This window comes from Chiloscyllium plagiosum, chromosome 20 (assembly GCF_004010195.1).
Source record: "Chiloscyllium plagiosum isolate BGI_BamShark_2017 chromosome 20, ASM401019v2, whole genome shotgun sequence".
In the NCBI taxonomy this organism is placed as follows: domain Eukaryota; kingdom Metazoa; phylum Chordata; class Chondrichthyes; order Orectolobiformes; family Hemiscylliidae; genus Chiloscyllium; species Chiloscyllium plagiosum.
The window spans coordinates 56,404,333-56,420,343 of NC_057729.1; the positions used below are offsets into that span (position 1 = coordinate 56,404,333).

The window sequence follows — 16,011 nt, forward strand, 5'->3', positions numbered from 1 at the left end:
GCAGGAAAATGAATGATCAGTCTCGTTTTTAAAAAGTTGGTTAACTGTCCATCAAAATGGAATCTGGCTCCATAACATAAGGTGCATACAGTACATTGGTTTTAAAAAAAGAAATTCTCCCAGGACATTATTTGAAGGGTAAAGATGTGCAGAGTGAATGGGTAAAAGCAGGAGAGATGGAACTAAATGAATCAATATTTTGAGAAGTGGCACAAATATGATGGGCCAAATAGTCTTCTGTTCTGTAAGATTCTATTAATTCATGAACAACTCTTCATAAAAAATCTATGAACTGAGCAAGAAGATGAGTGTATCAACATGACAAAGTGCAATCAAACTATTTTTTCATTTACACATCAGTTTATTAACAGGATCATTTAACTCAAACACTCTGATGCATTTAATTTAATCTGCCTACCTCAAAGACACAGCATAGTGACAACTCTGTGACAATGTGCAGGAGATTGGTTACAAGTCCACACTGGAAGCATGTGTCAGATGTATGACAATAAAGCACTTGGCTGCTCTTAAGTGTTTAACCGGTTCAGTTGAGCACGTATGCCCCACCACCAAAGGGAGATTGGCTTAGCTGAAGCTGCTGATCATCAAATAGGAACGCAGCAGATCAAATGGCTAAGTTACGCTGTTCATAGAATATTTATTTAACCAAAAGAAGTGAAGGCCACAGGATTCCACAAGTTGTGGTTTACATCTGGGGTTTTCCTTACAACCTAACTTGCTTTGAGAGGAGGGAGGCGAGAGGAAGAAAACGAAGATCACATGAACAAGTCATCATATCCAGGCGGAGGAAGATGGTCTGGATCAGGGCTGGAAAACAGAAATATTTCATGAACATTCAGAAATCAAACGTTAAGCACAGACCCATATCCTTCCCACCAAACCACACGGGTCATGTTTGAGAGTGCTATTCTTCCAGGATTGCCGAGTGACGAGGGCAAGAACTATTTGACCTAGTGGGGTAGATGGACATGTGTTAAACACAACACCATCAGAAATGGCAACTAAGTGAGTTCACTTCCATAGGTAAAGCATTGGGGTGAAGTTGAAAAGATAATAACAGAATTCTTTGAGGAGGTAACTAGGAGGCAATAAATGGGAACCAGTGGATATAAAATATTTGGATTTTCAGAAGGCATTTGATGTGGTACAACATTAGGTACTTAAGAGCCCATGGTGTTGAAGGTTGTATATTAGCATGGATAGGGGATTGACTAACAAAAGGATGGGTGAGTTGGGACAAGGAGCATTTTCAGGATTAGAGAGCCACAGGGATCAATGCTGTGGCCAAAATTATTACAACAGATGTTAACAACTGGATGAGGAAAGTGAATGTACTATAGTCAAGTTTGTGACTGACAGAAAAATAGGTTGGAAGGCAATGATTAGGATGATCCAAACCGTCTACAGAGGGATAATAGTCAGGATGAGTGAGCGGGCAAAAAAAATGGCAGATGGAATAAAATGTGAGGAAATTAGGTGTTATGCACTTTGTCACAGAGAATAGAGGAACTGAATGTTGTTTAAATGGAGAAAGAGTGCTGGAAGTTGCGGAAGAGGGATTTGGGAGCCCTCATCCAAGAATCATAAAAAGTGAGCATCCAAGTTCAGTCTGTAGTTGGGAAGACAAATGGAATGTTGGCCTTTATTTCAAAGGGAATGGAATATAAAAATCATGAAGGTTTGCTAAAACTTTCCAGAGGATGAGTCAGACCACAGGTGGAACACTATGAACAGTTTTAGCTGCCTTATCTATCGCCCACTGGCATTGGAGGCAGACCAAAAGAGTTTCATTAGGGTCATACCAGGTATCGAGAGACTATCATATGAGCAGAGATTTAGTAGATAGTGCCTGTACCACAGGAAAATAGAAAAATGAGCAGCAATCTTAGCGAGACATTCAAGTATCTTAGAGGACTTGACAAGGTAGTTGTGGAAATAATATTGTTTCCTCTTGTGAGAAAGACTAGGTCAAGACAGCACAATCTCAGAATAAGGGGTTGCACATTTAAGACAGAGATGAGGAGGAATCTTTTCTCTCAAAGTCTAATGAATCTGTGGAATTTTTTTACCACAGAGTACTGCGAAGGCTAGGTCATCGCGTATATTCAAGACTGAGCAGACAAGATTTTTATTTAGTAACAGAATCAAGATTATGGGGAAAAAGCAGGCAAGTGAAGTTGAGGATTATCAGATCAGCCATGATCTCACTGAGAAGCAGAGCAGACTTGATCAGTTGAATGGCCTGGCTCTGCTCCTATGTTTTATGATGTTAAGTTTGTATTGGGATGAACATCACAACAATGGACTCAGCTTTCAGCTTATTTGTAGTTACTAACCTCCATGCTGAGTTGCACAGCATAAGGTGAACAGCAGCAGGCATCAAAGGAACTTCTGTCAACATATGGTGAAATAGCTGGGGATTTAGAGGGCTGCAGCAAAAGACCAAGCCCCGTGCAAAACACAAGAGAAATTTCCATTCTGATTGTTGCTAAAACTATATATGTGCACAATAACAACATCCAGAGATTGAAAAATGTGGCTGTTGTGGAAATTAGACAGTGTTAATAGGAACACTGGCACTTGATGTTTGATGTTTTCACCCACAATACTCATTCTCCTGTTCCTTTAAGAGGTTTTAGCTCATTAGCTCAATGGTTTCAATTAATAAAGTGAAAAATTCATGATGCACTCAGCTCAATAATATTAATGTAAATTTTTAACTCAACAGATATTGGTAGCCAATGGGTCACACATGAAAACAGTTAGCGTATTCTGAAGACTTTTTTGTAAAAAGAAAACACACCTCTTGCCTGGAGGGGTGCAACTCCAATAGCATTAAGGAACCTCTACAGCATCCAGGGAAAAGTAGCCCTCCTGGTTGGCATCCTATCCACCATCTTCAACATTCACTCTTTTCACTACAGAAGCAGCAGTGTGCAATGTCTGCAAGATGCACTTCAATAACGTATCAAGGCTTTTTGACATTGTCTTCCAAACCTGTGACCTTCTGCCAGCTGGAAGGACAGGGCAGGGCAGCAGATATTTGTGAACACCACCACCCGCAAGTTCCCCCCCAAGCCCCACACCACCCTGACTTAGAAATCTATCACTGTTCCTTCATGTCACGGAGATCAACATTCTCAAACTCCCTCTGTCACAGCACTGAGTGTATGTACACCACAAGGATTATATCAGTTCAAGAAGGCAGTTTACCAAGAAGGCAATTAGGAATGGGTAATTAACACTGACGCAGCCAGTGATGCTCACGTTTCATGAATGAAGAAAACAGCTCGAGACTCTCCAAATAATTTCATTATTCTATTAGGTGACTGACAGGTTACCAGTGCAGCACAGCTTGTTTAATGGCAGAGTGAGCGTGCTAGAGAGGAGTGAGATGGAACTTTCCTACAACTACGGACAACACCATGTTCAACTTCATCATGGTTCATTAATGCCCTTGAGGAAGGGAAACTGCCAGCCTTAACTGGTCCTGCCTACATGTAACTCCAGACCCATAGCAATGTGGTTTACTTTTAACTGTCCTCTGGGCAACTAAGGATGGACAATAAATGCAGGCCCAGCCAGTGACAACCTCATCTAAATCTGAATGAATAAAAAGAAGATTGAAACAGGGATCAGAATGGGCAGGACTAGTGCCACATAATCCTGAATACATGGGTTTCATGAAAAATAGGGAAATAAATGAGAGGGATGGCAGTATTGTTTAAATTGAGTTTTACAGTGCTGTAAAGCAAGGATGTTTCAAGGAATCAAGGTCAGAATCTATTTGATTAGAGTTTAATAAAAATAAAAGTACTGTTAGGTACCAATAAAATATACTGGTCAAGAGGCTACTATCAAGTGGGCAAGATACAAAGGTACGCATTTGCAAAGCAATCACAGTATTGTACAAAAACCACAAAATGGAGTTAATGAGAGTAGGTGTTTGGCTGATGCTTTGTTATCATAGTATGGACTTGAAAAGTAATAGTGTAAAGGGCAGAGAGAGGGCAATGTTTCTGAAATGAATTCAGGGGAATTAGATGGATAAGTGTCCGAGAAAAGGCGTGGCTTGTTTTGGATCTGGGGAAGGAGCTGAAACAAGTGCCAGAAGGGGAACATTTAAGGAACAGTAATCAGAGCACCGTAGGGTTTGGATTAGATATGGAAAAGGACAAGACACATTCCAGGGTAAATGTAACTAAACAGGGGACTATCAACTTCAATGTGGTGAGAATGGATTCCCTCAATGCAAAGTTCAATCAGAGACTGGCAGGCATAACTATAATTGACACAGGGCTGCCTTTACAGAAGAGATAGTTTCAGCACAGTTGTGAAAAATCAAAAGGAAAAGGAGAAACCAACAAAGCCAGAGCTTCCAAGATGATGCAAGAGATAGTAAACAAGATAAAGCAGCAAAAAGGTACAGATGATAAGGATCAGGCTGAACAGAGAAAGTTCTGAAGGAAAGTATGAAGAAAAGAAAAGCAATGAGAAAGTATGGGTAGCCAATAATAAAAGGGAGTCCTAGGGCCTTCCAAAGGCAAACAAATAATAAGAGTAGTAAAAAGGTGGAACCAATTAACACAATGACCAAGTGGTTAGCATTGTTGCCTCACAGTGCCAGGGACTCATGTTCAATTCCAGTCATGGACGACTGTGTGGAATTTGCACATCCTCATGTTTGTGTGGGTTTCCACCGGGTGCTCTGGTTTCCTCTCACAGTCCAAAGACTTGTGGGTTAGCTGGATTGAGCATGCAAAATTGCCCATATTGTCCAGGGGTGTGCAGGCTAGATGGGTTGCAGGGATGCAGAGATACAGGATGGGGCTGGGTGGAATGCTGTTTGGAGCATTGGTGTGGACTCAATGGGCTGAATAGCCTGCTTCCGCACATGAAAGCAGAGAACACTGCTCTGGCCACCTCCTATACTGCAACTATTCTCATTCTATGGAATGTTATGTACAAATCAAAATCTATTTTGCATTTTTTATGACCCTTGGACCTTTATGACCACTTATCTCTCTATATTCCCCACTTTCTCCTATTCTTCTTCATTACTATGTTGCTTCTACTCAGTTTTGTCACTTTAGTCTATCACACTGTCTCTGATGTATTTCATTTGTTAATGCTCTCTTGGTCCTGTAATCGTGGTTGTGTCTTTTTCACTTCTTCTGCTCTATCTTTTCACCAATTTCTCTTGGTGCTTGTTCTCCCCCATTGTCTCTCCTCCATTTGCATCATTTGTCCCTCTAACTCTCACCCATCTCATCACTCGCCTCCACTACTTCTCACTCACACTCCTACTTGACTCAACCCTTCTCACTTCCCCCAACCGAAATTCAATTTCACCCTGTCTTCCATTCCCGACCTGAATATTCCTGCTGTGTTCTCCTGCATTATGGAACTACTCAGCGATGCAATTAGAGAGAATACTCTTTCAAAATCCTGCTGTATTTGGAGAAAACATTGAGGTGTATATGGTAATATTGCTAGGAGCAATGGAACTTTGGAGAGCAAAACATTTATTCCACAGTGAAGAATGTTGGGTTAGAAATGATTATTCCCACAGTGCACATCCACAAACACAATGAAACAAGCACATTTCACTTACAAAAATTCCTATGAATTCCTATTATTTAAAAAAAGTTCACACTTACCCAGAACGGCCCGGTCCAACTGGTCCAAATGGATCAAATCTGGCTCCAGGTGGGACTGAACCAGGAGGAAGCTGTCCCGGTATCCCCGATGATGGGTCAAAGCCAGAACGTGGTAACCCTGACCTCAAAGGATCAACAATCATTCCACCTCTTCGTTCACTGGTAAATAAAAGAAATGAAGGCTATCAGCTATTTTGTAGTGTTGACACAAGTAGAATGCTTGTATAATTAAACTCCCTTTGGTAATCGATCAGCACTCTCCTCTCATACACAATAAACATTGCTTTCCCTTGACTTTGGTATTTCTTGCAAACTGTCCTGATAAGTGCAAGCCAAAAGCTTGAACAAAATACATCCTTTTTCAGCAATATTCAATTTCTATATTCTAAATGACTAAATGCCTTTATATAGACAGTGCTACACTGTCAGAGGTGGTTGTTTGGGTAAGACGTTAAACCGAGCGCTGATCTGCCTTCTCAGGTAGAGGCAACAGATTCCTTGGCATGATTTTGTAGAACAGCAAGGGTATTCAAGTCAATATTTATTTATTGTTGAAAACCAAAAAGCAGATTATTTGTTTTTTTATAATGTTTATTCATTCATGACATGTGGACATCAGTGACAAGGCCAGCATTTGGCACCCATCCCTAATTGCTCTTGAATTGCGAGGTTTGTTCAGCCATTTCAGAGAATAATTAAAAATCAACCACATCTTCAGGGGTTTGGAGTCCTATGTTAGTCAGACCAAGTAAGAATGGCAATTTCCTTCCCTGAAGAATATAAGTGAATGATATGGGCTTTTATAGCAATCGATAACCATTTCATGGTCACCAATACTGAAACGAGCTGTTAAGTGTAGATTTTAATTGTTTTAAATTCCACCAGCTGCCGTTGTGGTTGAATTTGAACACTTGCCCACAGATCATTAGCCTGAAACGATTTTACTAGTTCAGTGCCAATAACCACAATGCCTTTGTCTCCTCATTAATCTTCCTGTCATTGGTGCAGCTTGCTATATACATAACTATTGCTTTTAAATGTTGTGATTGTAACTATGTTTCGAAAAAGTGCTTCATGCTTCGTAAAGTGGAACATCCTGAGACCATGAAATGTAGGGTTGGAGAGATTTTTGATCGATTAAGAGAGAGTTGCACGTGAGCGATTGAAATGCAGTTCGCTTGAAGCGTTATCCAGAACAACTCCGGAGTTGGTTGAAAGCAGTGGATGGTCACTGGGCTTTTAAAAGCTGGATTCAGACTCTTGTGGTACAGTGGCAGTGTTCCTACCTCTGAGCCTGGGTTCAAGTCCGCTCAGATCCACAAGTGTGTAATCTCTGGACAGGGTGATTAGAAAATGTAAGAAGTGGGCTCTCAATTTGAGGGTGATAAAACATTCAGAGGGGTGTAACAGCTGGATAAAAGAAAAACAAAAGGAAAAGCAGGGTTTCTGATCAAAGCATCCCTATAACATTATCAATTTGACTCTAGTGAATTATAACTGCACAGAATTCTTTGGATAAAATTGTAGTATTGAAAAATAGTGCTGGGTTCTTTTGAAGTAATATTGCTGAATAGAGACAAAAAATTTTTTAAAATGAGCTGGATTCTTAGGGCTCTTATAACATTGTGATAGTGTCCCTCCCTCTGAACCCGAAGATCTGCTCCAAACGTGTGTGTCATCACATTTCAGAACAGATTGATTACAAAAAAAACAAATACTGTGCAATGCTATTATCAAACTGCCTCTGAAAGTTTGCATTCAACTTTGGGTCCCATACAACAGAAAGGATACACTGGCCTAGGTGCAGCATGAAGATATGGGGGATAAAATAGGTCAACGTGCTGGCTCATGAATCTCTTCAAAAAGAAAAATGCTGGGTTCTTACATAATAGCATTTCTGAACAGATAAAAGGGAAAAACAAAAACAGAAAAAGAAGAGATGGGCTCTTGTAGTGCAGTGGTAGTGTCCCTTACCTCAGGACAGAAGATCCAAGTTCAAATCCCCTAACCTGAAATTGTGGCACGACACATCTGAACAGATTAAAATAACTATGATCTTTGAAGCTGCCTCATATCTCCTACTTTCCAATTGCTGATAAAGAGAAATGTGAAACGTGGTGTAATCTTATACACACAATTGTTAACAATGTGAACAGCTGAGGCAGACTGCAGGCAACCTCAGCCAGCTGTTCAGACTGACAACAATGAAGTCTTCAGGCTGATTCAATCCAATTGAAACTACCTGAAGACCTGACGTTGATTGGAATCAGTGAACGTCTAAATCAATAAGTACACAATAACCTTATTGAACTGAAAAAAGTGATTTGGGTTCTTAGGATTCTTGTAGTGCAGTTTTGGTGTCCCTACCTTTGGGACAGGAGGTCCAAGCTGAAGTCCCACTTACCCCAGACGTGTTATAACATGCCTGAACAGGTTGATTGAAAAAATATTTACTGGCAAAGAGGGACTTTTATGGTGCAGTGGTAGTGTCCCTAACTGAAAAAATGTGTTGCTGGAAAAGCGCAGCAGGTCAGGCAGCATCCAAGGAGCAGGAGAATCGACGTTTCGGAATGATTCCTGAAGAAGGGCTTATGCCCGAAACGTCGATTCTCCTGCTCCTTGGATTCTGCCTGACCTGCTGCGCTTTTCCAGCAACACATTTTTCAGCTCTGATCTCCAGCATCTGCTGTCCTCACTTTCTCCTAATGTCCCTAACTGTACAGCAGGAGGCCCAGGTTCAAGTCCCATCTGTCCAAAGGCATTGGATTCTGGACAGGGAAAGGATCCAGAAGGAAAAGGTAGAAACTGGCATGTGTGTGTTAAATGATGGATTTACAATTAACAATTGTAAATCATTGAAAGTGTCTAATTCAACATATACATATCAGAACCATAAGTGTTATTGAGGTGGCAGGAAAGTGCACTTGTAATAATCAGATCACTAAAGAGACCTGTCTGTCCCCTCAGCTGGATGCAGTAGGCTGAATGGCCAACTCATGCTTCAATCTTTTATAATCTTACGAGAAATATACTTTTTTTCCTTTGAGATGGGCTATCACTGTTTACGATTCAAGAACTCATGGTGCTGGTTGGGAACTGGTCTATCCATGCTTTCATTGATTTCTGGGTTTTCTGTTACAATCTCAAGAGAATTAAAACAACAGTGTGTTAAAGCCATTACACAACCGGTTACAAGGAGCTTGAAGCTGGGAATTAAATATTCAAGGGTATATGACCTTTTGGAATGTCAAAATGGAGGGTAGGGTGATGGGATAGTTTTGTTAGGACAAAATTGAATAAGTATCTCAGCAAGAAATGATCTTGGATCAGATATACAGGATCTATATAGATGCAGGTAAGAAACAACAAAGGGGAAGATGATACTGGTGGGAGTAGTGTAAAGGCCCCTAACAATAGCTGTTTTATACTTCAGCTATCAGGAGATAATGAGGGCAAATAAAAATGGCAATACATTAATTTTTGGGGGACTTCAATCTTTATGCAGATTGGAAAAAGCAAATTGGCAGAGATAGCCATGAGGAAGAATTCATGGAGTGAATCAATATAGTTTCCGAGAACAACATGATGTACATCCAGCCAGGCATCAGGCTATTTTGGACCTGGTAATGTATAAGGAAGCAGGTTAGTAAATTGTCTCAGGCTAAAGGATCCTTTGTGGAACACTGATGATAACACGGTAGATTTCAGTATTCAGTTTGAAAGGGATAAACTTGGCTTATAAACACACTGTATTAAAACTGAAGTGATTGCATGGGGATGAGGTCAGAATTAGCTGAAGTGGATTGGGAAAGGTGCTTAGCAGAAAAGACAGTTATGAACAATGGCAGACATTTAAGCAAATAGTTCATGCTTCACAATGAAGATATATCCTGGTGAGGAAGAAGGGGATAAACTAACCATGGTTAACTAGGGGGGTTATGGATAGCATCTCATTGAAAGAAAACCATAGAATTTGGCAAAGATTAATGGTCAATCAGAGGATTGGGAAAGCTTTAAAAGTCAACAAAAGATGTCCAGAAATAATAAAATTGGAGAAAGTAAACAATGAGGGACTAAGTTTGAGGTGGTAATAGGCAGGATAAAGGGGAGCCAGATGATGTAACATATTTAAATTATCAAAAGACATTCTATAAAGTACCACATATAGGACTACTCAAAATAAGAGCTCATTGTGTTGGGGATAGATAGAGGATTGGCTAACTAATAGAAGGCAGAAACTTGGGGTTAAAAATAAAGGGCATTTTCAGGAGGGCAACCTGAAACTAGTAGAGTGCCACAGCGATCAGTGCTATGTCCACAATTATTTGCAAAATATACTAATGGTTTGGATGATGGACAAAATATACTACTGGCAAGTTTGCAGATGACACAAAAATAGGTGGGAAGGCAAGTAGTGAGGATAATACAAGGAGTCTACAGGTGAAGCGAATTGGTAAATATCTTGGCAGATGGGATACTATTTGGGGAAATGTGAGGTTGTGCATTTTGGCAGGAAGAGCTGAAAATTATTTAAATGGATAAAGACTGCAGAAAGCTGCAGCACAAAGGGATTTTGGAGGGAGGGCGGATCAGAGGAGGTCTTTTGCATGTCTCACTAACTGGGAAGGGCAAATGGAATGCTGGCTTTTATTTTAGAAGGAGTGGAGTATAAAAATAGATAACTCTTGCTAAAAATAAACAAGGCACCAGTTAGACTACAGCTAGAGTACTGAGAATAGTTTTGGTCCCTTACCTGAATAAAAAATATACTGGCATTGGAGATAGTCCAGAGAAGGCTTATTAACTTGATCCTGGGCTATGGGAGGGATAATGAGGATAATCATATCAGCCATAATATCACTGAATAGTGGAGCGGAGGCAATGGGCTAAATGGCTTACTTCTGCTCCTACATATCATAATATGTTGGGAACATAAGATTATGTTTCCAAATGTGCTGCATGAATTTTCAGGTATGTATGAGCAGCATTCTGGGGCAGGAACACGTATATGAGGGATATTGAATTCAAGACTGCAAAGTCTACTGAATGACACGCAAAGTGGAAAGAAATCAATATGCAACTTAACACTATCCTGTCTGGCAATATTTAATATTTATATATTTATATTTCAAAGTAAGGTTAGTTTGAAAACATTTGAATTCAGCAGAGAATTTCTAAATAAATGTCTGTAGAAATGCCAGAGGGGGTTTATAATTAGGAACTTTACCAGCATGGATAGATTAAATCAGGCTGGTTTAATTATATAACAGATTAAACCTTCCTCGGGCAATTATTAATTCATCTGCTTATTAACCAATCAATTGGTGCTGTAGCTGAAAAACTGGATAACTTTAAAACAAGCACACAGAATGCTGGAGAAACTCAGTAGGTCTGGCAGCATTTGTCGAAAGTGAAAGAGACTTCACGTTTCGAGTCCAGTATGACTGTTTTGTTCAGAAATCCAGGGATAAAAGGGTATAACTTTCTACTCCAGAGGTCTGTGAATGTTCAGACATTGGGCATATCCAACACTGGTTTTTGAACACAAAGCATTACATTACATTTACATTACATTACAGCGTGGAAACAGGCCCTTCGGCCCAACAAGTCCACACTGACCCGCTGAAGCGCAACCCACCCATTCCTCTACCTAATACTACGGGCAAATGAGCATGGCCAATTCACCTGACCTGCACCTGCACATCTTTGGACTGTGGGAGGAAACCGGAGCACCCGGAGGGAACCCACACAGACACGGGGAGAATGTGCAAACTCCACACAGTCAGTCGCCTGAGGCGGGAATTGAACCTGGGTCTCTGGCACTGTGAGGCAGCAGTGCTAACCACTGTGCCGCCGTGCCGCCCACATTAAGGAATATGATAACAGAGCAGAAAAATGCAATAACCAAAAGACAGAAAAATGGTGGACAGGAGATCCCATCCCCACCTTATAAATCATGGGCTTGGTTATTTCTCAATTGAGACAAAATCATACTGTCACCAGCTGGTAGATAATTTTCTCCCTGCCTCTACACTTCTTTCTCCAATCACGACCACTACATTCTCTCTGTTGGGGTATATTTCTTCCCCTACCCATCTCTCAACCAACTTGGATAAGGACAGTCTCCTGCACAATCACCTATCGTCTCCTGCACAATTAGCTCTCTCCTCCTTATTTGAGGAAAAGATTTAGAAATGGCATACTCAATTAGAAGCTGTCAGAGAAAGAAAATACAATTTAACTATTCCATCTCAGTTCCTGTGACAATGCACAATGAACTGTCCAGCTTCATCGTACTTCAATCAGTAATCCATGCACGTAAAGTTGTCTAAAATGATTGTGCGAGAAAGGCACTATACAAATGCAAGCATTCCTCTCAAAAGCAAATGCTTCAAAGGTATAACCTTGAGAATCAGAAAGAGTCACTGACTGGGTAGAAGCTGAAAGAAGCAAGTGCATTGAAATGCACTGAAAATCATGGATTGAGATTTCAAACTGTGAGGGCAGGTCAAACTATAATATACTCAGAAAAAAATTGCATACAGTTAATAGAGAGCTACAAACACATTACCACGTCTGCTAAAACATAATCACCTACTTAACTTAAATGAAAAAGAATGCTCTGCAGGTTACAACTGGAGAATCCAGTCAGTGTTGGTTTGATTAAAAAGGGAGGTGATTTATTGCCCTTGACCTTCATAAATCACAGAATAATAATTGGAACTCAGGAGTATACTTGAGCATACTGTAATACAATGCAGATTGACTGATAAAGGGCAGTCAGATCGAGGTCTTTTATCAGTCAGTACATCCTCAATTAAAAAATGCTGTTCAACCACAAGCTGGACACTGATACTTAATTGCAGTTTAATCAGAGAACATTTGCATCCAGAAATGAACATTGTAAAACATGGGTGAACACATTTAAAATTCGACATGAGATGGAGAAATGCCAAGGACGGACAAGGACTTAAACTGCAGTCCTCAACTCTGTTAAATCAATGAGTCACAGTCAAGAGGGGTGATTCTGGGAAGAATCTGGCACGATTTTACCAACACTGGTGGCACTGATCATTTAAACTACTTGTTTTATGAGCTTTACTGCTTTAACTCCTTCACTGTCTTTGCATCAAAATCCTGGAACTCTTTTCTTAACATAACATATGGATCCACACCCCTCGGACTGCAGCGGTTCAATAAGGCATCTCATTGCCAGCTTCTCGAGATGGACAATCGATGTTCACATCCATGAACAAACAAATAAAGAGAAAATTAAACAAGCCAGTGAACCGACTAACATGGAATAAATCCCTACTACTCCATCAAAAACAGTTACAGGTTTTACAAGTTGGAGGCTTAGAAAGACAGACACTCGGTAATTGGTTCTTTCAAAAAGATCCATCTTATTTTGAAGTGTAGGGATGAAGCTTAGATTGCTATTAATTATAGAAAGCAATTAAAACAGAAATGGAGGAAGAAACATTGGTGGAAATATTGTCTCATTATAAGTTTTCTTTGAATGCTAAAGATGAAAACTCTTTCTACACATTGCCAATCCTTCATCCAGGCCAGGTTCACACACAAATTAATCCCAGAAGTAAATGGCTTGTGTAGTTAATTATTGCCCTCGGAGATTAACCTCCATAAAATCTTGAATATGTGTAAACTAAATAGGGTACTAAAGAATGACAAAGAACAAAACAAAACCTTACTGACTTGAACTGCTGTGAAGATAATGACAATTTTTATAAGGCAATGCAGTTTCACATTTAGATGCATAAATACTTTGAGAAGAACTCTGTGCACCATTTTAATTTGTTATGGTGGGTGCCAAATAATCAATACAGTATTTGAAAACGTCAAGGAACAGGAGAGGACAGATATCAGGATTCAGGCTGGTTTAGTACAGCTGAATTTGTGGATCAAAGCAGAGCCTAAACTTGAACCTGGGATCTCACAAAAAACACATGAAATAACTTTAAAGGTTTTATCTATTCATTTACAAAAACTGTGCTCATTCAACCTTCTGCTCCCCCAAACTATATGAGGATGGGACAAGGAAGTGTGCTTGGGACAATGGCACAGGATGAGACAGAGCTCATGTGATTTTTGAAAGGACAACTACCTCTCTTAAAGACACAACAGAACGAGTGTTGATGAACTGACACCGAATTATGAGGGCTTCATGAGCAAAGGTCACCATAAGCTTATTCAAAGTGGCAGTTCTAAAGAGTGTCTTAAAGGAGAGAAAGAGAGACACAGATGTCTAAATAATTCAAGAGCTTACAGTCTTGTTAGCTGAAGGCAGGGATGTCAATGATGTGGTGATTAAAATTGCGTATGCAGACGCAGTCAGAATTCAAGCAGTTCAGAAATCTTGTGTGGCTAATAGAGGTGGGGTGATGCTGTGAATGGTTCGAAAATTCAAGATCTCACCTGATAGCTCTTGGCATAGATCAGTGTTACATACACAATGAGCAATACAGAATGACATAACACAAAACCAAAAGTCAAGTCTGTTTCCAATTCAGCAAAGATCTATTTCAGTTTTCATTTTGTGTTTGCAATAAGCAATTGCAGCATGGAATGTGCTTGTGAAATCTTCACTACTGAACAAATCTTGCACAGGTTCTTGAAATTGGAATAATTGTGATTGAAAAGATTAGAGAAAGGACAAGATGTCATCAATGCATTTCTACAATAAAAGCGCTCATACCCAAATGGGTCGAGATCATCTCCTCCTGATGCAAACGGTGCCATCGGATCAGACCTGGAATGGGAGAAGAAAGTGCTTTTCTTATCTAAGCAGCATTGAAATAATTAAGACATTTAAAATACTTTAAAAATTCAAAATGCCATGCTCATTATGGTGAATGTCTGAAAGTAGTTCAGTTGCTCTAAAGCTCTTCCTACGATACATTACCATCACTGAATCCAAACAATGACATTCCAGGGTCACAAATGACCAGAAACCTAACTGGACCAGTCATATAAATGGCATGGATGAGAGAGCAGGTTGGAGATTTGAAATTTTCCAGCAGGCAACACCTCTTAACTCCCCACTTGGCATGTACACCATCTACAAGAGTGATACAAGTTTCTTTCTTATTGGCTGGATGAGTACTGTTCCTGTTAATGATTCTAAGAAACTTGACACCATCCAGACCACAACAGTTCACTTAATTAGCACCAACCACCCTTTAAATATTCATTCCTTGCACCACTGATGCAGCTGTGAATACCATTCACTAGTTGACCTGCAGCTATTAGACACTGACAGGGCCTTCCAAATTAACAAGCTCCATCACCTGAATGGGAACGAGCAGCAAATGCATGAGAACATTCATATCTGCACGTTTCCCTCCATGTCACACAATGCCATGACTTCATTGTATAGCGTTGTTCATTCTAATGCCTTGAACTCCTTCCCCAATAACGCCTGTGGAAGCCCCTTCACCACTTCAACAAGGTGGACCACCACCGCCTTCTCAAGGATTATAAATGTTTGCCAAGCCAACATATTCAATGAATGAAACAAATAAAGAATAAACAAGTATTAGCTTCTTCCAAAATTCTAAAAATGTACAAGCAATTGTTCAACTGGTCCTGCCCATCTCCCATTGTGCAGTCTGTAAACACCAGCCAAAGCAATTAATGGAATCTGCCAAGCTTCAGAGTTAGCATCACAAAGATAGAGAGATCAGCTTGTAACCTCCCAGCTGGTGTCCTGTCAGCCCTCTGATAACTCGGTACTCTTCCAATTCTGGCTGCTTGAACTTTCCCAATGTTTATGACTGTAACACATATGGTCATGCTTTCAACTGCCTGGGCCCCACGTACTGGGCTTCAATCATATCTCTACCAAAAATCTCTCTATCCTCCTTTAAGACACCTCTTAATACTTATCTCTTTGACCAATCATTTGGTCCTCATCAGTCCTATATCTCTTTTTCCATGTGCTGAGTATTGCTTCTTTATTATTCTATCATCAGTTACATTAATGACCACTAATATACTCAAACTCAAGTGTTACAATCTATCTCAAAAATATCTCCAATCAAGTGGCCCACTTATCTTTGACACACAAATATTGCTGCCAGTTCTCTGTAAAATGATGCTCAATGAAGATACCTAGCGATATACAAGATGATAGTAATTTGGGCACTTGAGAGAAGGAAACTTGTAAATATTCCATTACTAGAAAATTTGCGATTGCTCTCTTTGGAACAAAGATGGTCACAAGGAGATTTGATACACAGTGACATCAAGGGTGAGGTTTAACTTCTGTAATAGCTAAGATCACAATGAAGGCTGCACCTTCTCAAGTTGG

The 16,011-nt window shown here is 40.0% G+C and overlaps 1 protein-coding gene across 1 annotated transcript in view; it reads right to left on the minus strand.

Moving 5' to 3' along the window:
* Nucleotides 1-340: 340 nt before the first annotated feature.
* psmf1 (proteasome inhibitor subunit 1) overlaps nucleotides 341-16,011 on the minus strand; it is a 65,064-nt gene continuing 49,393 nt past the window's right edge. The window contains exons 5-7 of the mRNA XM_043710888.1: nucleotides 14,398-14,451; nucleotides 5,682-5,840; nucleotides 341-828 (exon numbers count right to left, since the gene is read on the minus strand). Coding sequence (XP_043566823.1) covers nucleotides 777-828; nucleotides 5,682-5,840; nucleotides 14,398-14,451 — 265 coding nt within the window. The 3' untranslated portion in view covers nucleotides 341-776. The remainder of the gene's footprint in view (nucleotides 829-5,681; nucleotides 5,841-14,397; nucleotides 14,452-16,011) is intronic.